This window comes from Pagrus major, chromosome 11 (genome assembly GCF_040436345.1).
Source record: "Pagrus major chromosome 11, Pma_NU_1.0".
In the NCBI taxonomy this organism is placed as follows: Eukaryota; Metazoa; Chordata; class Actinopteri; order Spariformes; family Sparidae; genus Pagrus; species Pagrus major.
In genome coordinates, this window is record NC_133225.1 from 25776366 (window position 1) to 25799034 (window position 22669).

The window sequence follows — 22669 nt, forward strand, 5'->3', positions numbered from 1 at the left end:
GTTCTGCTCACTGGCAGAACAGTTAGATGTAATTACATGCTGTCATGTGTTACCATGTTAACAAGACATGAAGATTGTCAATGTCACTGATGTTTAAAACAAGTTTTATCCTGCATTAGTTTGCAACATTTAACACAAACCATTCCTTTTGATAGAAAGTGTTGTTGACATTGAGCTTGAAAAGTGGCAACTGCAAGCATCCATCCATCCATCCATCCATCCATCCATCCATCCATCCATCCATCCATCCATCCATCCATCCATCCATCCATCATCTGTAACCGCTTATCCTTTGCCAGGTCATGAGGGGTAGGAGCCAGCCTGTGTAGGCGCATCTTACTGTCTGAATAATGCGTCCTTTAAATAGCAAGAACCAGACTGCACCTTTGACTTTAGACCAGCTTTTTGATGGTCTATGGCGCAGTTGCTTTCTGCTGCAAGAAGGTAGCAATCCGCCATCAGTGTGCCTGACCACACCTCACTTAGAGACCAACACGCGAAACTAGCAATGACAGTTGCGCTGCACAGTGCGCCGGCTTGTGCCGAGTGTATGATAGAGCCTGCATCTCAAATCAATCTTTTTTTCCCTATGACATGTATTTCTGCAGTACTGTTAAAAACTTACACATACTGATGTCTGCAAAGACACTGTGGGTGGTGTTGAGTTGTTGATTCTTATTCTCAAGAGGGAACGTGATGTAAGAGGTCTTGTTTTGCATTTGTACTATTTAGGACCTCAAAGCATGTATTTTTGATGTGTGAGCATAAATAAATGATCTAAATAAACCATTTAAAAGGAAAATATTTTGCACAGACACAGTCCTTTTTCAGCACAACATAATGCTGCTCACTTAATTATTCACGCAATTATGCTCTGCAGAAAAGTAACGCATACATTATGTGAGGTGGCCAAAGAATATTTAAAAAGGACACATCCATATATAGAGCATTGTGTTTGAATGTGTGTATGTGAGTGTGTCCTGCTGCTGGATGAAATAATGCAGCACAATGTGCAGGTGGATAAAGTAGCCCCAAAACTAGACATGACACATTGTTCTATTTTTAGTGGTGCAGCATGTCAGAAGTGTGTTTTTGGGTTGTCTTCTTCAGGTGCGTGCTCTTTGTCGGCACATCAATTACCTGGGGCAAATTTTGCAGTCGGCTGAAGGTGAGCATGACTCAGGCATTTGAATAATTCTCCAGCAGTCGACAAGGTCAACTTTAGTACACGTAGACATAAAAATGTTGTTTTTGCACATGCCTGAATACAGTATTTTCACCTCACACACAAACTGTACACTCATTAAACTGCACTCCAATAACTTCCCTTTATTCGCTTTATTTTAATCGACTGCACTGTTTTGCCCTAGATTTCTGTCTCTCTGCCTTTCTCTCTCTCGCTCTCTTTATCTTTTGGCTTTTTTCTGCGCAACTACCCACCCATCTCATTTTCTAGCTTCTTCCCTTCATCCTCATTTCTCCTCTCTTCTATCTGTCATGTTACGCTCCTCTCCACACTGTCCAGTAAAGCAGAAACGCCGCGCACAGAGACAAAGTTGGGCAACAGTCACACAAACACACACACAAACTCCTACTTTCACACATAGCCAGCTATCCCTCAATAGGTTTCCTCAGCCCTGGTTTAATATGGGCTACTGCACAGGGAGAAAATATTACATCTCTACTACTGTTTGGATCCAATCATTTTCCTCTGACTTCTAGGTTTGTAACCATCAATTTCACCTGCTGAGAGAGAGAGAGAGAGAGAGAGAGAGAGAGAGAGTGAGAGAGGGGGGGATAAAGTAAGAAAGAGACTGGCACATGCAGGTACTGTAGAGTCATGGAAAAAAGAAGAGTAAGAGAATGTAATTAGGGTGGAAGCAAGAAGGAAGAGACATCAACAGCTCAAGTGACAGCAAGTGGGTGATGTGAAAGAGAGAGAAATATGTGGGAAAGACAAGATGAGAAATAGACAGTAAGAACATTTTGGAAGTATGTATAATAAGGACCGAGATAGATCTAACTTCTCTTTCATCAATCCCCCTGACTCACTTTTTCAAGACAGCGTCTCTTATCCCTCATCACTGTTGTCACAGCAGTATGTCGTCCTCAAGGCAAAAAAAGCTGAGTCACTATTCTCTTCAGGCCACGGCACTACAGATGTCATCAAAAAGTGCAATATTATCTCTCCCCAATACATTCCAGCAGAGCAACAGTCGGCTTTCTTAACCAGAAGAGGGTTCCCTAGATATATTTTAATCTGTACTTCCAGTTCGGGGCCGCTCTGCACCGTTAGCCAATTAAGATAATGCAGTGAAAAGATAAATACGGGCTGGGGAAATGCCATCAGGCACTGCAGGAGCATTGATTTGATTCACAACAAAGCAGATGTTTATGTTGTCGAGATATGCAAAGCAAGAGGAAAAAAATCCAACTTAAAGACAAGTGGAAAGGTCAGACATAAGGTATGAAATTCTGCAGGATGATGGGGATGTGTAGTTGCAGGCAGTGTGAATGGAACCAGACTGGATGAGGTTGTTAGGATGATGTTATGTCTGAAAGCAGACACACACGTCTAGGTCATGGTCGTTAAGACATCCACAGACTGTGCTAGTGTATATAATGATGAATAGACTTTCCAGCAGGAAACAGAAATGAACCTTCTGTCAACAACTTGTGCCAAATGTCAAAAAGTCATCCTGCTTGCATTCCACATGACAAAGCAAAGTTATATAACACGTCATTATTTCTGTGATTGAAGGCCAGAGTGTCCGTGACAGATTGCCACATTTTCTTCTAATGAAAGTATCAACATGTCTATCTCTATCTCTTGCACTTTCATTTTAAAGTTGGGATTCAGAAAAAATTAAAGACAGAAACTAGATGATTAATATAATAATATATAAGTCCTTTCTCGTCCATCCTTGCTTGTAAATGACTTTCGAGGTTGCCCCCTTTCAAAACCAATCATGATACTATCACCTGCTATCAATTAACCTGTTTACCCGTGGAATGTTTTCTGAGCATTCAACAACTTTCCCAGTCTTCTGTTACAAATAAGGACACTCTGTTTCATTTATGTTTTACACAGCGTCCCAATTTTTGGGGACTTTAGGTTGTATAACCAATATTCCTACTGTTCAGGCGGCCAGAATAAAATGTTCTTTGCTTGTCCATTAAAAGCCTAAAACTGCAGGCAAAACTTCTGCGATGAGGCTTGACAGTGTTCCACAACATCTTCACTCCCATGGCAAAATCTTTTGACAATGGGGAAAATCTGACCACTGCTTTAAACCCATTTTTGAAAAGTGTGTGCTCAAACTGTCAAATGTGGCACAAACTGCTCTTGGCACTGTTGTTAAGCCTGAGTACATTGTAGATGTGAGAGAGAACAAGGAACAAGAGAAACAAACAAGAGAAAGAAAGCAAGACTTTGGTCCACAGGGAGTTTGTAAATGTCCTCTGCATCATTGTGACAGTGTGTCCTGCTTTTATCAAACCAGTTTGTGTGTGTACCTGTTATACTGTATATTCCATGCTGTCACAACTTTCTTCCCTATCTTCCCTATCTTCACTTCTGTCTGTAAATTTCATACCTATATTTGACTGCCTTCAAGGGCTCTGCTGTCTACTATCATATGTGAATGTTTCCTGTATTCATACAATACTCAATACAGCCATAATTGGACCCCACAACCACTGCTACTGAATTAGTAGGAAATTACAGTTCCTCAAATAACTACTAGGCTATTAGTTGCAAGACTTGCCTGATATTTTTTCCATTTATATACAGTATATAGCTTTCATATAGAGTATTAAAGCATGTTCTGAGTGACACTTTGTTGTTGTTAAGCATCCCTGATTATGGTCAAACCAATCAATTACATGATTAACCTCAGTTAACACTAAAAAAACAGGGGTGTAACAATACACAGAAGTCACGGTATGGCATGCATATCGGTACCGGGGTCACTGTTCAGCACAACAGGAAAAGTAACAAAAAATCTCAAATGCATAAGGCTAGATTTGTTTTCATTTATTTTCAATATACAACTGTCAAACCACGCCGCCACTCGCTCTCTGAAACTTTCTCACACAGCTAATTTGAAAGCAGCGGATGGGTCCTCTCGCTCTGCTGTCTCTTGTGTTAGCCATAGCGTACAGCACATCACATCACAGTGTCTTCTTTTTCGTCTTCTTTCGTTGTTTAATGGTGGTTGGAAAACTTTTAGCTTTTAGGCACATTACTGCCACTTAATGGGTTGGAGTGTGGATCAGAACCGTTATTATCTCGTCCACTAACATATGCCCTAACTAAAATAGAGTCACACAAATTTGTCATATGACTGCTTGCACTGGGCTGTGATGTCAAGGTTTGGGACTTTTTTTATTTTAAAACAGAAAATTTTCTCATAAAATGGTGCTGTGGCAGTTTCCTCTTTATGTGTCGACTGATCAGTTGTGACAAAATAATTGTCACTAGAAATGTTCCAATACCTGAACTTGAGTTTATACAGAGGACCAGTCTGAGACCAGTGCGTTAAAAGAAAAACTTTGCTGACATGTGCTTGAACTTACAGAAGTCGCTAGCCATTTAGGTATATTGGCTACATGTGCAGTAAAAAATCTTGTAAGTTGCATTCAGGTGTAAGGGACACTGCTGGGAAGTAGCAGAGTCCCATTCAAGTCTCATAAATTATGTAAAATTGGATCGTTGTATAGAGTCACCTATTTGCCGATAACTGATTTTAGGCTGTATTGGAGGCATTCTTATACTGGTATCATATCTGAACACCCCTAATAATAATACTGTGGGTCAACACAACAAAAGTACAACCCTTTAACCTTTTTACTTAACCCACTGAATAATGGGAGACAGGTGTTAATTTCCTATTTCCATCCCTCTCTTTATCTTGGTCTTGGCCCCATAGAAATCATTTCTGTTTCAAGAAATTCCTTTCAACAAACTTCTGTCTGTGTGGACTGGCAGTTATTCTCACACCTCATACATAAACTCCCACACTCCTCTCTTGCTCTGTCTCTCTTACACACAATAATAATGACTTGAGTTGACGACTCAGTGAGTGGCATCACACCCATAAAGGTGTAAACACAAAAACAATGAATGCAATTAGTGTAGAGCAAGGCTTTCTTCTGGGGACTTAATGGACGCTGCCATGTACTTATACAAACACACACACACATACACACATACACACACACACAAATACCAGCTTAGAAAAGTGAACGCATTATGCTCCAACCTGGGACTTTACTTTTAATTAGCATAGCTACATATTACTGTGAAATTAATCTGCAGAGCCTGAAACCACGTGTTAGGATTATAATGGGATGCACTCTTTGTACATTGGAGAGCATAAATAGTAGAGTTTATTGCTAAGCTGTGCTTAACTCCTCTTACAGTTATCTGCATAGACTCAACTTGCACCGACTACAACAACCACTAAAATGTAGGCAAAAAAGCTTTACATGGCATTGTGTGTAACTTCGGGATGACATTGTGTTTTGCTGTGTGCCTCCGTGATAGAAGCACAAACAACAGCCTGGAATTCCACAGTCTGAACTTCAATATGTGCAAATTGTCGTTTGTGTACGAACTTTGACGTGATTCCACAAAATGACAACACGTGCATTTATGTGACCAGAATCGAAAGCGTGTATGTGTGCTGATGTCCGTAGCCACATATGTGGTATGATCGGGTGAACATATACATTATGTGTGTGTAGGATGAGTTCATTGGCAAATGCAGCTTCATTAAGTCCACATTATGTTAGCTTCACGAAACAGACATCTCTGCATTCATGGTCCCATTCCTATTTGTGCCTCTGAATAAATAAAGCGCAACATAAACAATAATCCTGTCACATTTTCTGTCTCATTCTCTTGGCACGCTATAACATGTGCCGCTGTCAACAGTGCGGATGCATCTCTGCATTACTTCATTGAGCAGAGAGATATTCATACAATGCACCCATATTTTTTCCATGTCATTTTTCCTCTGCTTGCCTGTCCCCCTTTCTAATAAATGCCTTGGCCTGACAGAGACTGTTTGCTCTGCCGAACGGTAATAAAGATTCACACAGAAAGACATGAAGCAATCAGTGGTGGTTTTTATGCCACTTAGCTTGAGAGTGAGGGCCTGTTTTCTGCTTTAAGCTCTCTCATTACCAGACCAGTTCACCCTATAATGACTCAACCTAAGACCGATGGCGTTAATCACTGATGACACTCTTTTCTCTCCCTTTTCTCACAAAGAAAAGCTAATTTGCTGTGTAACTCAATCAAATAAAGGTTCCAATCCCAATTCAAGTAAAGGGGTAATTGTAAGGCACTGATATTGCCGGAGCAAGAGGCTGACTCCTATAGAGCTTTATAAGCTCTGATAATGCTTTGATTAGAGTTTATAATCCTCTCCAGGTCTCCAGGTATCTTTCTATTCTTTTAAACACTCCTGTTAAGCATTACCAACAGTGCTGACAATTCTGTTTTTACACTGTTAGATGTCAAATACAGTATATATAAACTTTTATCAGGACATCGCTCCACATCAGAAGTCTCTAATTTGTCAGCAGGAAATGTTATCTGCAGGTGTTTAAATGGTTGTTGACAGACAGCGTTGTTATCAGTGAAGCCAGCGGTAACAGACTGAGAATGTGGGGGCTGATTAAAAACACCCAGAATTCACGGGGAGCTTTTCAAAATGCAGTCTTGGGTGCAGCTAACAAGCTACAGCTGAATCTTCACTTTAGGATTTACGTAAATCATTTTTTCAATACCAACCTTACACGGCACATCTTCGAGGACACAATTTTATTTTCATTCACACCACTGCTTGGAGTGTTTATCCAGGCCAACGAGGGGTACAGACCCTGCCTGTGTGCTATATTGAGCGGGCAGCCCCCCTCCCCACACAGCATCCTTCCCTTGACACTCCAGGGAGAGCAGAGGCAGCTGGCTGCAAACTTTTCATTAGTGAGGACTGCAGAAAAATGTGGCAAATATTTATCTTTGCACAGATTGATGTGCAGGGCCTGCATACAAAGCAAGTCTCCCATTTCACAGAGTCCCACAGTGTGAGAATAGTGTGGGATGTGACTCGGTAGCTAGGGGTGCTAGAATGGGAAGCTAATTGGTGTGTATATAAGAGTTGGTCTCTATGTGTGATTCCTTTTAAGCACATGTGTGCTCATGAGTGTATTTTGGGGAGACCATCCATCTATGACAGTGTGTCTCTTTACCTGCACAAATGGGCGTGTGAGTGTGTGAGAAAAATGACTCACCCACGGCTTTGCAGGTCTTGGAGGCAGGGTCCATCTCATAGCCTTCGTAGCATTCACACTTATAATCTCCTTTGTAGTTGATGCAGATCTGACTGCAGGCATCTGGGTTTTCACATTCATCTATGTCTGTGAAGGAAAACATACAGCAAAAACATAAAGATCAAAACACAAAATTATTTTGCAAGAAGAGTAAGAAATACTGTGGGAAAAGCACATGTTCACTATCTAGCATGACTTTGATTCTTCAAGTTGATTTTTTTCTGGCAAAGAGCTTCAACAGACAGGATTAGATCTTGGTTTGAGAAATGTAAATGCTAACACTTGTTAAGTTATTATGAGATCAGTACTGAGAACGTTGTTGCTTTTAAGACATTTCTTTAACAGATACAGTCAAGTCATGTGCTTCACTGGACTCGACTTTTCTTTAACTGTCCACAGAATATTTCAAACTGTCCAGAGAGGCTCAGTCGGTACATGAAAGCAGATTAAACCAAATAAAACCATAAAGAATAAGTTCAAAGATTTTGGGAACTGCTTGTTTGTCAGCTACCCACCACCTCATGAAAAGATCAATAGCACTGATCTCACTGAGATCAAGATTTGGGATGTGTTTAGTCTAGCTTAGCACCAAGTCGTTAAGCACAGGAAATGGCTTCCCTGGCTCTGCCCAAAGTAAAACAAATCATTTTTCAAGCAACTTTAAAGCTGTTTTACTTATGCTTTGTATCTTTTTAATTTAATTTGTTTAGGAGAAGAAAGGCAAAAATCTGGCCTTGTAATTTCACAGACATTGTTTTGAGTGATTTGGATGTAATTCCTCTTATTTCATTCCTTTCCCTTCTTCACACTTTGGACTGGTTTTCATTGAGAAACAATGATGGGGTGCGTAAACTGTATTCATTGATAAGTCATCACTGTGATGTCCCAAAGTCTCAAACGCACCATCTTTGAGGTGTGTGTGCAGCAGTTTCTGGAGCTCGATGAGGCTCAGGTGTGAAAAAAAACCACAGTAGCTGTGAGAGAGAAGCTGAGTCACCATGTGGAGATGCCAGTTTTGCGACCTGTTACAGGACGCTACCGCAGCCATACAAGCCTACTATTTATGAACTCTTGTGGAAATCCAGTGTTTATTTTCAGGGATCCAACATGTTGGACTTGACTAGTCTGTATCACAAGAAACTCGACATCTCCGGCAGTAGTTGAATGCTTAGTGAGCATCGGAAATATATATACTCTAGTCAAACTAGAGAAAACTTAACAAAGAAATAAAGAAAGATGGAAGAAATTCAAAAGATAATTATGTTCATATAAATCTCATTCTTACCAGTTTGCTCCCCAGACTTTGTTCTTCACTGGCACAAATCAATGAAACTGAGTTTATGTATTTAATATAAAACAAGCACATTTTTCAATACTGTTTTTCAAAATGCTCCTTTTACCAGAACCTTTTTAAATATTTGGTTTAGTGATCGTATTACTCTCATGGAGCACCCATGGTCTGTTTTCTAGAGCAGACCAGGGAAGACAGGGTGTGACTGAACAATAGCCATGGTCTTCTGCATTAAAGCTGTACTTTAACTCCTTTTTCTTTACCTCCACAAGTCTTTTTGTCCAGGAGTTTGTACCCAGAGGGACAGTCACACTCATAGCCAATTCTCTGGTCCCTGCAGATGTGGGAGCAGCCGCCATTGTTGTCTGCACACTCATTCAGGCCTGCAGAGAGAGAGAGGGGCAGCAGGGAGGAAGGACAGAACAGGACAAGCACAAGAAAAAAAACTTCAGAAGGCTTTTGGACAAAACACTTCAGTGCGGAGTTGGACAGGAAGACAAAGCATCCAAAGTTTGTGTGTGTGTGCAGTTTTATTCATCCTGCCAGTTAAGATAATTTCGTCCTGTCAAGCGTGTCTGTGCACACATCAAATATCCATTCAAAGGCAAGAAACACTGAGCTTGAAAGCAGTGTGTTAAGAGAGATGGATATATGTGTGTGTACAGTATATTCATGGACCTGTCTGTGTGTTCATGGCCTACGGGCACAGTCTGAGCCAAATGTACCTGGAAACAATCCATTCCCCAACAGGGAGCTCAGCCACGTGTACCAGGTGCCCCTCCACTATGATGCCCATTGTTACACAAGCTGTCCTTCATCCTCTCATCTCACTCTCCATTTTCTCCTTTTTTGTTTTTAGCAGAACAGATTGGACTCCGTCTCAGTCATGCTTCCTCTATGTCCCTGCCTTTTTGTATCTATTTCCACACCTCCATTTATTCCTTTGTCTTTCAACTACTCTCCTGGGAGTAGAGAGGTTTTGCCGCATAAAGCTAAAGCTGGTACTTCATTACCGGTTTACATTAAAGATTTAAGCTTCAAGGCTACAGGTTCTGCTGCGAGACAGTAAGAATATGAGAGAGAAAGAGAGAGAGAAACACTGAGAACAGAAATTGAAAGAGACTGACAGAGAAAAAATGAAGAAGAGACTTTGAAAGATTAATGAGATATTTCACCAAATGAAGGTTGTAATTTACAGAAGACAGATCAGATAGTGACAAATCAGCTCAGTATAAACATATTAAAGTCAAAGAGAGTGAAAAAACCTTTGAGCTGAATCATTTTTATCTACCAGAACAGCTACAGAATACACTAAAGGCCAAAAGTATATGGACATTCCTGTTGACATTTGTATGCTTTTGTTTAACTCTTAAAGAATGCTCAAAATGGATAAAGCCGATGTATAATGTTATAAAAACGCTGGATCCTATACCTCAACATGATTTGCCTGTTACACATATATGTCCTTCAAACTTTGTCTCCAGCTTTTCAAAAAAGGAATATCTTAGTGATACAGCATGAATGAAATTTTGGGGCAAAAGTTTTGGAGAGTTATTTTCCTTCTCAAAGTGCACAAAGCAAGGAACATAAAGAAAAGTTTTTTAGAGATCACCTTCCTTACCTTTAGTTACATTATGGATCTAATATGTCCACCTACTGAGCATACAGTACAGTATAACCCTGAGGAGCTTTTGACCACTAATACAGTTATGGAGCAGTGTTTTTTTTATATGAGCAGGACATCATTTTTTTCATATTGTGCATACACATGGGATTCCCATCCTGTCTTCAGATTCACTGATTGACAGTTGGCAGTGATAATGTGCCAAGAAATGTAGTGATTAGGGATATCAGTGGTTAACAGCCAAGAATATTTTCGTACCATCAAGAGCAACGGTGACTAAACACTTGGAAAAGCACTTTCAGAAGAAGGGTGAGTTAAAAGTCAAGCTAGCCAGTACAGGCGAGCTAACTCAAGGATGCACACACTATGTGTTTTAGTGAGTCAAACTGATTCAGGTTCAGGAACTTTTACATTCTAAATGTTGAAGATAATGGCAGTTGTCAGGTACAGCTTTTGCCTTGAGACACACTGAACATCATGTTTAACATTAATGATATGGTTACAGGGCAATCTCATTACAGTGTGTATCCATCTGCCTCAAGATCAGAGCTCCCTGAAAGGGCAGAACACTCACATATCATTTTATGCCCATGTGACTGGCTTGAGAGTGCACTTTCCTTGAGTAATCTCAAAGAGTTCTGCTTGTACATGTACTTGAGTAACATTTCACTTACACAACACAAGTTACAGTACTTCAAATGCAATCAAATTAGTTATATTTGCTTGATAGATTTTATTAAAAGTATGTTTTTCTCAATTGCCTCGACTGTAGCTGGATTGCTTGTGATGTGAGATCCGTGACTGAAGCTCGCTAAGTGGTAATTATCTATGGTGGGAGGATAATATGCGTGATTCCTTATGGGTAATGTAGTCAGGTCACGTTTTTCTGCCTAAGATCGCACTGGAGGGCAGAGTAGCTTGGGTCTTTGATCATAACAAGACAGTTGAGAGATGTCCTGATTTACCCTGCCTTGATCAAATAAAGCTCCCTTTACTGAGAGGAGTGACCACCCACATTAGAGGCAGTTGATGATGGGTAAGTGTGAGTGCATCAGTGATGTTACACCACTAGCATGTATGCATAACCATGTATGCCTGAGGTGGTGAGAGAACTAATGAGCGTGAAGAGAGACAGAGAGAAATGATCTTACCGCACTCCTTCACGGGTTCATCAGACCAGTCCTTGCAGTCTTTGACATTGTCACACACCTTGCTGCTGTCAATGCACTCCCCGTTCTTACAGCGGAACTTTTTTGGCCCATCGCACTTTGTAACTGTGGTGAAGACACAACACATTACAATGTTATGGATGGGTTTTTTCAGTTTTCAGGGAGTAGAGCAGTTGCATAGATTTTGGTAGATACAGTGAGTGTGTGTGTGTGTGTGTGTGTGATAAAATGCTGGCAGTTAACGTTAACCCGATCTTTTCCTTACCCTAACCAAGTGGTTTTTCTGCCTAAACCTGACCAGACCAAAGGCACAGCGTTGACACACCATGAACACACCATAAAATAGAAAACTGAGCCTAAAGATATGAAAAATTTCAACATATCAGTGGTTTGCAGAAACGTGCTGTACATTACCAAAATTTATCCTGGTGATTGAGGTTGTCGTGTGCCTTTACAAGCAATATTGTAAAAGTTAGATGTAGTTTCTGCAGATAGTCAGTCAGTTAGTTGACTGTTGGCTCTCAGTAAGAGCTCTCAGGCACTGCTTAACAAATACATGAATTAGTCATAGCAAAGAACTGGAGACAAATCTGTATGTGGTTAGGTGTAAGGTTAGAGATGCTTTGTTGAGATTTAAATTGGTGAAGCTAATTGAGGATAATACACAGATACGCCCACAGGTGAGAAATTACATCAAGCATTCATGATTTTTCAAAGATGATTATTGAGGGCAAGATTTGGCTTTTCCTTAAGGTTGGATTTAAAACAGTGATTCAGCACAGGATCGATTTACAAATAATGCGATGCTGATATGTAAGATTTGCAAGTATTTTTTGAGATTTGAACTTTCCTTAGCAATTTAAAACAATTACAAGCTCTTACAAATAATGGACAAAATGGCTGTTTTCATGATTGCAACCCTCACAAATTTCAATGGAGTAATAACCAGATAATTTAGAACATCTACTAATTCTCATTGGTATGTGCAGAATGTATCATATCAGCCACTGTTTGCACAGAAACAGCTATACAGTATGACACCTTCTCACAAAAAAATGCATTAAGATGTTCATGCACACACGTCGTGCACTGTGCCCTTTGTGGGAACTGTGAAGAGTAAAAAATCAATTCAGGTTCACAGCTGCACTTCAAAACACTGACTTCAGGATAAAATTCGCTGCCAGGCAGTGTCTGAGGATGACCTTGAGATTTTCTCAGTGCCACAATATGTAAACTGGTGGTTTAGTGACATCACTTTAACTTGTTTGCAAGTGCTGTCCACAATCACATTTCACTGTGAAGCCCTTAGTGTCCAGACACGTACTGAGACTCTTTAAATAATTTGACATTGTGGCCTCTCACCCCCCCATTCCTCTTTGTCTTTGGTGCTTTAGCAGTACAAAATTAACTTCCATGGTGCTGATTCAACTGGTGCAGCCAACTGCAGCCATCTGTGCTCCTTTGTAGTACATCCCCTGTGAACCTCGCTAGTAACGTTGTAATTAGATAGATTTTTTAGGGTGAATCAAATGCATGAAGCTGATGAATAGCACTGCCAGTAGAGAATGAAATATTAATAAAAAACCCACATTTGAGTTCTTGCATTATGTAAGGGAAAATGGATATGATACTGGTGTGCAGGAAGTTGTTTGCACGTCATCTGACACTTACCGTTGACACAGCCCGCTTCATCGCTGTAGTCTGGACAGTCATGAACTTTATTACACTGTTTGGTGCCGTGGATGCAGGATCCATCACCACACTGGAACTCATCAGGTCGACATGTGAGCAATGCTGGGGGACACAAACCAAAGACATATTGTACATTAGCCTGATCAGACCTGTGACATTATTATTACAGTAAAAATATAATCGATTAGTCTCATGATAAAAAGCCAGTGGCTCATAATTCACGACAAAACATTTTCAAAAATACACAAATTCACTGATGGAGAAGAAAACACATTTAGCCCTCTACAAAGGTGAAGACAACACACACACACACACACACACACACACACACACACACACACACACACACACACACACACACACACACACGTATAGGCCTTCACAACATTCAGCCCATCATTTCTAAGCCTCAAGTGTATCTATGATGATGTGTATGTGTGTGTTCGGTTTGTGTTTTGCTTCTTTCATCAGGCCAACTTGGAGTGCATTCCAATCCAACAGTAATCAGTCATACACAACTCTTACCTGCACAGAAAAAGCCCCAGTGGAAATGAAAACCAGGCAGGTATTCATTCACTGTCTGAGGAAATCCCACATCTTGTGACCTATTGAGTATGTGTGTATGTGCAAGTGCATATGAGCATTCGCTTGTGCTCGCTCAAACAGCGGAGGGCAGGTTTATTTAACTCATTCGTCTTTTTAACTGGCTGTTTAATTATTCATGTGTTGTGTTTTGGACTGGCTCTGCCATGGGAATGGAGGCAGACATGATCAATGGCTGTGGAGGCTACAAAAATGTGCGGCAAACAATCAGGGTATTGGGAAATATGAAACAAAACCACCACACACTGTTTCACACCAAGTGAACACAAATCCCCAAATTTCCCGTGAGTGAGGAGACTCACACAGTACAGACACATCAAATGCATATATGCAGCAGGGCGGTGCACATTTTCATGACCACACAGGGAAGCTGACTCAAGCCTTCTAAAGCTCAAACTAAAAATAAAGATAAACTCATATTAATGCTAAAATCAGCAACGTGTGGAAGACATAATCCTGTGCCATCACAAAATGTGCTGATTCTTTCAGCCAAATGATTGGTATCCGAGCTCAGCTAATTATGATAAATCCCCAGGATGGATAGGAATAATAACGGATTGCCATCTGCAGAAAAGTCGGCAGGTGAGAAAGGAGAGAACCGACTACAGATACAATTTGACCATTCCTCATTTACATTAACCTCCTGTCACCCTTCTCACAGCCGCTTGTCTCAGTATGTCTGTGAAATAACGCAAGATTATTGAGACAGATGTTTCAAATAAGATGGCAGATAATAACCAGGGGATGGGTCGGCAGGAACAGGAGGGGGAGGAGAGAACAAACTGGAGATACGCAATGATTCTCACATTTCCAATTTACATTGAAATGTTGCACCTCCCTCAGCTGAGCTCTGCCAGCTCATTTACATTACACAGACATCTAAAACTATTACATCTTGTTTAACAGAACCCTCCAACCACCCACCTCTATATACAATGTGATGAGAATGCACACAGACCCGATGAAACACATATACTACACACAGCTCCTGTCTCATCATATCTGAAAGAGCAAACACGGTTATTGAGACGGATGATTCCACTGGTACAGGTAGACCAGACAGACCGCTTCACTTGCTGTCACTCTGTCAGAAGTCATCCATGTTAAATCATGTTACTGGGTTTGTTTTTGTTTATGTAGACCTACAGTGTATATTTTATTTATGTCATTATTCCCAAATAGAAGCCTTAATCATAGACCTGGAAAGATTGACCTGGAAATTTAAATTATATCTTATTTGAGCAAGCTAGTTAAGAAACTGGTTGCAGCTTTTAATTAATGAAATGATTTGGGTGGGAGTGAGGCTTCCTGATGAGTTTATATACCTAAAACAACAATGTAACCACTTAAACCACTTAATTTTCATCTACCAATCTCACATATCTAACACAAAACATGAATATAGAGCTAATGAGCAGGATAGCCCACTAACTTTAAAATTACTTATTTGAGCTAATGTTCAGGTAGTACAACAAAACTGGAAGACTAAGAATGGCATGAGTTATATAGTTCTGGAAAACATTTAGCTTTTATCCACCAATAAAAGATGAAGCTGCAGAGGGAATAAAGATTGAATGACCACATAGTGCTGAATGTATGATTCCTGCCTAAATATTATGACTAAGATGCTCATTTGCATATTGTTTTTAACCTTGTTGTCATATGATATTCACATCAAAACCTATCCCGTCATGCAATACATAAACAGCCACAGCAATGACCTGTATTAATATACAATATGTGCAATAGTCTGTACATTGTAACAACAGGTTGTGCTGCAATACGTCTGGTTATTCACTTTCAGACTGATTCTGTCAGACTGGAGTGATTTTTATGTACTATAACAACCCTCTATGTTTGTGTGTGTGCACGGGTGTGGTCTGTTAGTGTACATCTATCCGTTGTCTTGTGAAAGCGTGTGTGTGTGTGCCTGTGTATGCACGTGTCTGTCTGTAGCAGCCCAGTGTGCTTGTATCATGTCATGTGCAAAGCTGCTGTCATCTTTCAGAGTGGTGTGTGGGTGTGTGAAGAGGAGACCAGATGGGGGTCTTGCTTGATGATGGACCTTCACCTCCTACACATGCACACACGCACGAGCAAACACACACACACACATCAAGCACATACGGTGAAACACACTTCAGAGTTTCTCCTTCTGCTTCAACCGATCACATGGTTGCATGGCAACCTACTCAAGGATCATAATTATAAAGTTAGCATTGATCTTTCTTCAATCATATTTGGCAGCACAACAAGATTTGTCATGCAGTCTTTGTTAACAATACACGACATGTCAGCCTTTGAAGTATATTCCCTCAGTAGTGGTGAGCCACGCAACATACTTTACTGTTGGTATCCGTTTAGTACCTTCATTAAAGGCTACAGCTGGTGGTAGCATTTTATAATTATCATGACATTCAGTAATAAAACAAAAAACATGATGAAATATGAATTTACCCCCCCAAACAAGTCCGTTGTGTGCCAAACCACAGATTAATTACACAGAAGAACCATAACACTGCAAATTGGATGACACATTCCTTCATTACAAAGAACACCGCAATTGTAATTTACTAGAAAAGCTGTGTCCCAGAGCATATGGAGTGACATCAGAGCTACTCTTAAGAGAGCAAAACATGCAGTCATGGAGTTGTTCCAGAAAAAACTACACTGCCTATGTTTGTTTAATGGAATTGGGAAAATGCTTCATTCTTGAAAATTCATGTTGGTAGGATACATTTTGGTCTTTTCTTGGTTTCTTGATTATGATTAGAGGGTGGGTCCATTCTTTATTGTATTTATTTTAGGTTTTTATATCATTCTGAAGCTTCCCAATCGTATTTCTTATGTATTCAAATCCAAAAATGTAACTTTTGGTCTAAGTAATGTATGTTTTAGGGTCAAAATCCTATTTTCTCATGCACCGACAACTTCCGACAATTTTTTCCCACGTGATGTGATGTAGGTTTCTGCCTGAGTACGTTGCCTATAAACCCCCTAGTCCACCTTATAATGTGCCTCTCCTCCATTACTGAGAGTTACAGGTCTGCGTCTGTTTGAACATGGCAGGCGGTGTAGCTGTACTACACTCAAACATACAGGGCTGGTCAGTGGCCACACGGCAGACAGGATGAAACGTACACATCGGCTAAATGGAAAAAAATCTGGCATGAAAATAATTTTCTGAAGGCCAAGCAACACTTTTGCTTTAACTGTCAGTAAACTTCTCCATGAGGGGAGGGGAGGGCATCAGCACTGCAACCTATGTAAGTGCCTTTACTGACGGCTGAGTGGGAGTGTCCATTTTAAAAACCCGGAAGAAAACAAGGATGGACCTGGACTTTAAAACAACAGCAGCATGTTCCTTTTTAAAGTCTGTAAAGTTACACACACATTTACACACTTACTTGTCTATATAAATGCATTATATTCACAGTTGACTTACGACAATTTGCTTCATCCGATTTATCCTTGCAGTCTGCGTCTCCATCGCACTTCCAGTTCATGTGGACACACTCCCCACTCCCACACTGGAACTCGCCCACCGGGCAGCGAGGTTTCTGGGGCTCCGTCCTCCGGCTGCAGCGCTCCATGGACTCGTCTGACTTGTCCTTGCAGTCTGGGTCGCCGTCGCAACTCCACAGGGCGGGGATGCACTCAGAGTCATTGCAGCGGAACTCATGCTGGCCGCAGGTGGGAGCCGAGCACTTCTCCTCGTCGCTGGCGTCCCCGCAGTCGTCGTCGCCATCACAGACGAAGATTGGCGCCACACACTTCCCGTTACGGCACTGGAAATCTTTGGAGGGGCAAGCCTTAGCATCTATGTGACAAAAGGGACAGGTGGGAAGAGGAAGTTAACATTTTGAGCGACAATGTTTTTTTGATTTTATTATCATTATCAATTTGATGCGATCTACCATAAAACTCATGATCATTATTATAGTAGAGAAATCAAAACCACAGCAGCAACTTGAACTCCTTCTGAAAGCAGATGGTGCACACAGCAGTAAATGGCAGAAAATGTGAGTTAGAGGTCAGATATAGTTAACTTATCACTGCATATATTCAAACTCCTTGGGGGAGTGTGAATATATGCAGAAATCTGTCTTTCACTCCTTCTTTGGAGATGGAACGAAAAGACTGCGTTGGTGTTAAAATTTGAAGTTAATGAGCAAAGGGCAATTCCAAATCTTCCTCCTTTGCTCTTGGGCTTCTGGTGTCTGGTGAGAGTAAAAGAAAAGGTTTGATCCAAAGTCAAACTGGGGACTGTGCATTGTGATGAGGAGCAGTAACCGTTAAACTAAAAAAGGGATAAAAAGCCAGGAAGAAAAACAGATAAACTCGCCTCACGGGAAAAGGAAATATTATTCATTATTCACTAAAAATAAACATGGTCTTAACTGTAACCACAAAGTCTTAGCCCTTGAATCAATAAAAGCAACCATTATTACACTGAAACACGCGAGACAAACGTGACATCGTACCATATTAAGCACAAGGTCGAGAGCATATGTGCAGCAGCAGTCCAGTATGTGAAAACAGGTGTATAATGAGCAGAGTGGGGGCGCACAGCTGCAGGTGTCTGCCGCAGTGCAGAACCCCCCTCCACGAGTATTTGTGTGTTTATGTGTGTAGAGAAATACCTGAGGAGAGATGTGTATATTTATGTGTGTGATTGTTTATTTCATCACCTACAGTACCGCAAGATTTCTGACAGCTCATCACAAAAACTATGAATGAATAATATTCAGACTTTATATTAATCTGTGAGGGTCTATGTGCTTTTATGTTTTACCGCAAGACTGTGTGTTTCCTCTTTGCCATATTTAAGCAGTGACGATATCTAATTCCAGCCAGGTTGGACAAATCAATTCGAATCATGTATTCTGATGAAAAAAAACATTCGTCCTTTGATGTAACACTCCTCTTTGGGCGACCGACATAGCAGCTTCACTCTCTCTCTCTTTTTAGCTGCCCACACAGTGCGCCAAAGGGACTCATTATGATAATAGGCTATTGGATTCCCTGCTAGCTATTACTGCTAGCATGCTAATCATCCCCACTCAGATCTAAGTAATTTAATTAACATGAGCACATAAACAACATCAGCAGCATCCCGACAGAAGCTTAGGTGGTTTGGGGGTCACATGAGGTGTGGGCAAAGTTATAAAGTGATTATTTTAATACTTTCTCTCTGCAAACAGCAGGACAATTTTTGCTTGTGATTAAAATAATAACCCTATTTTCTTTATTCCAGAGAGTGATAATATTTTGCTAGTCTGGCTAAAAACATTGTTTTTTGAACACTTTAAATAGTTTTTCATCAAAGCAGAAAGCTTGGTCAGCCAGGTGTGCTGGCTATAAACAGCGAGGCCGGGATGAGAAGCTTGTTAGGAGCTACAAAAAGATAGTTTGCTCTGAATATCTCTGTTTCCACTAGAGGCAGGTGGATTGTACTTGATCAAATTTGTGACTCATGGATAAAAACTACTTTAGCTTGAGTTTGAAATTCACAGGAACACAGGCTGTAGTGAACCCACTCTTCCACAACATCATACAAAAGTTACAAGTGTGGGATGGTGTCTTTTCTTCTACTTTCTTTTCTTTAGGCTTTTCACTTTCCCCGGATCCCCACACATATCAAATATGTCTTTTGTTTCTGTCACACTGGTAAGACAATACAGACATTTGATTGATATGAAAATATGAAACAACAATATACAGTATATACGTAGATCCCGAGACACTGATTGATTGATTGTTTGATTGATTGATTGATATGAAGCACCAATATACAGTACATTATATAAATAGGTAAACACAAATCATATTGGGGAGAGAAACTGCTTTTCAAATAGTTGCGAAACATTTTGTATCTATGTTACTTTAATGTTTTGGCATATCAGAGTTTCTGATGGATGACCCAATCCTTTACTGGAAGTGAACTACTATAAATTCAAGATTCAAGAGGTTTTATTTGTCATTTATTTATTTCTAAAACAAATTACCCTTTTGCAGATTTTGTAAACAATCTACTGTCTGTGATCACTGATATTGTTGCTGATGAGTCTCCTGATATGATGACTGCATTTCCAATAAACCCTGCTGCTTTCTGTTTCAAAGAAGATGATACCTCCCTTTCAAATCCATCAGTTCTGCTTTCTGTGCTCGATATTTTTTTTGTCTGTTCCCTAAACCGTAGAAACATATTTAAAGCCTTTCACTTCTTTTTTCCACTGCCATTGCGAGAACCTTTTAGTTAGAAAGTTTTAGTTCTGTTTGTGTTAAGTAAAGTATAATCATCCTGTTTTTTGCAATACAGGAATTGCTTTGTCCTTTTAGGTCATCTAGAAGATTTCCTTAGAAATTAGGCAGCTTGCATATAAAAGTATTGTTCAGATGACATGATAATGGTGCAATTTGCCATATTGACTCAAAATTACAGATTTGTGACTCTCTCAGACTTTAAACATCGATATACAGTATCTGTTATTTGCTGTTTTCCAGGCTGAAGTCCACAAAGAGCATTTCAGCTGTGTGTTACTTCAATCCCTTGATCCCATCACCTGGCCACGTCAAAGCTGACACACGCCAAGAAGACTTTAGTCGATCAGTCAGTGAAGCCGGTCTCTTGGTTAACACAGGCCAAAGCCAATCCTTAGAAACTGAGACGGGGAGAGGAGACAGGTGCTCAGAGGAGCACATGGGGTAGGTTGATCCACTGATAGATTTGGGAGGAGAAACGTCCTTTTACCACCATAAGGGACCCATCAGTCAGAACAGCAGGCAGGCAGATTTAATATCAGATAATGGCAGAGAGGAAAGATAGCCAGATGTGACAGTTAAGAGATTAGATATGGTGGGTTTACGGCCAACCAACTTTGTAACTGTAATCCATATTTTACAATGGAATTCAAGATAAAACAGTTAATGCGGACAGTTCTGTTGGGAAAACTTGGGTATTGGCATTCACGTGGATTCAACTAGACACTCACCACCCATCCAAACACAGTTGCAGACAAAGTAAAGCCCCTAATGGCAACGGTACTCTTTAATGCAGTGCCCAATCAGGACAATCCACCCTGCCACATCACAAAAACTGCTCTGGAATGGCCCCAGAAACGTGACAAAGAGCTCAAAGTGTCGATCTGGCCTCCAAACTCTCCAGATCTCGATCCAATCCAACATCCGTGGGACTTCCCGGAACCAGTCCGATCCAGGGAGGTAAATGAGTTAAATGATGTTGAGTTAAAGCAATAATGGGTTTGACTGAAGTCAGTTAAGTATTAGTAAGTACACTAATAACATTTTTTGAATGAGAGGAGTAAGGGATTGTTGGTAATATTTAGCTTTAAGAGACTTGAGAAGAATCAGATAGTGTTACGGAGCCAGGCTTCTGACTGTTAATTAAAATACATCCATCCAATGGATTATTCTACCAATTACAATTTTAAATAGGTAATCAGTAATCTGTAACTGATTACATCTTGACAATAACCTTCCCCACCTGCAGGTGATTGTGTTTAACTCGGGGTCGAAGTTTTCTATCCATCCATCCCCAGACCCTCCACTGGACAGCTAATAGATGGAGCAGGCAGATAGGGCACAACTCATTGACCTTGATCTGAAGGACAATTGAACTCCCTTCCCGCATGGACTAGTCTAAAGCAAGCAGCTGTGCATACACACACAAACACACATACACGCACACACACATACAAACACAAGAAAAGATTCGTAATATCTACTAAATGCACTTGAACAGAGGCACACACACATTCAGGTACAGGTGGAAATTAAAACCCAATCTATTTGTGCTTGGACATGCACTCAAACACGTCATGTAGAGACACTAAAGCCACACACGCACGTACGCACGCGCACGCACACACACACACACACACACACACACACACACACACACACACACACACACACACACACACACCCCTCACTCCAACCTTTCTCTATGAGTCACTGGGTTTAATGTTTCTGGAGCGTGGAATCCAATCACACTCTAGTCTAACATGTCAGCCACTGAGCCGTGGTGTGGGTGCGTGTCCACGTGTGCACAAGCATACACACGCTTTGTGCCCACATTCATGCGCTTGTCACAAACCTTAGTTCACCAGGTGTGCTAGCAGAAAAACAAGCTACAGATCACAGATCAGCTCTAACAACCAGAAACGGGACTGAAACAGTTACTTCACAGTGCTGTATCAAATGCTGCATTTAACCAGAAACAGAAGCACGCTTGCTCTCCAATCGTCTAAACATAGACCCTAATACCTGAAGGCATTTTAGTCCAGAGTAGGCTTAATGGGCCATACAGACAAGTGATACATTCATCTACTCTATGAAATATCAATATGGATGCCTTAGCTTTCACACAACTGCATAAATAAAAAAAGGAATCTGTGTTGAGTCAGGCATGCCTTGTACTGTCAGATACACAAGGGTAATTGCAAACAAATCACCATCTGTATTCATGAGGATTGAACAGAGAAAAAAAAAAAAATTCTAAAAGAGGAGGAAAAAATTCTGTTCAATTATTCCCTGTTCATTAAAATACCATCCCAAACCACAGCCAACACTTCAGTGAGTGTTTTTCATCTGCTGCACAGTGTGAGTGTCCAGTGCTTCGAAACATTATTTTCACATGGAGCTGAGCAGGGCAGCAGACTGAGGAGTTTCCAATAGTTGAGACTGGTGTTGTTGCATGACCTGTCACGTCTGTTCTCCACTGAACACCTAACCAGATACAGCAGGAACCCCCTCACCAAAACAAAGGCAAAATGTCATGTAAAAATTATGCTATCTATTTATAATCTGCTATTTTATCTGCAGAAGCTAAATGCCATTTTCAACTAAAATGCTCTTGCAGCAGAGCAGCGATGGTGACGCATTTGTGCAAATAACTATGACTTTTTGTCAGTTTGGTCACTGGAA

At 40.6% G+C, this 22669-nt stretch overlaps 1 protein-coding gene across 2 annotated transcripts in view; it reads right to left on the bottom strand.

Moving 5' to 3' along the window:
* The window catches only part of lrp8 (low density lipoprotein receptor-related protein 8, apolipoprotein e receptor), a 185364-nt gene that overhangs the window by 35752 nt on the left and 126943 nt on the right, over positions 1–22669 (bottom strand). For both annotated transcript variants that reach the window (XM_073477218.1, XM_073477217.1), the window contains exons 5-9: positions 17166–17540; positions 13097–13219; positions 11408–11530; positions 8896–9015; positions 7303–7428 (exon numbers count right to left, since the gene is read on the bottom strand). In XM_073477218.1, coding sequence (XP_073333319.1) covers positions 7303–7428; positions 8896–9015; positions 11408–11530; positions 13097–13219; positions 17166–17540 — 867 coding nt within the window. The remainder of the gene's footprint in view (positions 1–7302; positions 7429–8895; positions 9016–11407; positions 11531–13096; positions 13220–17165; positions 17541–22669) is intronic.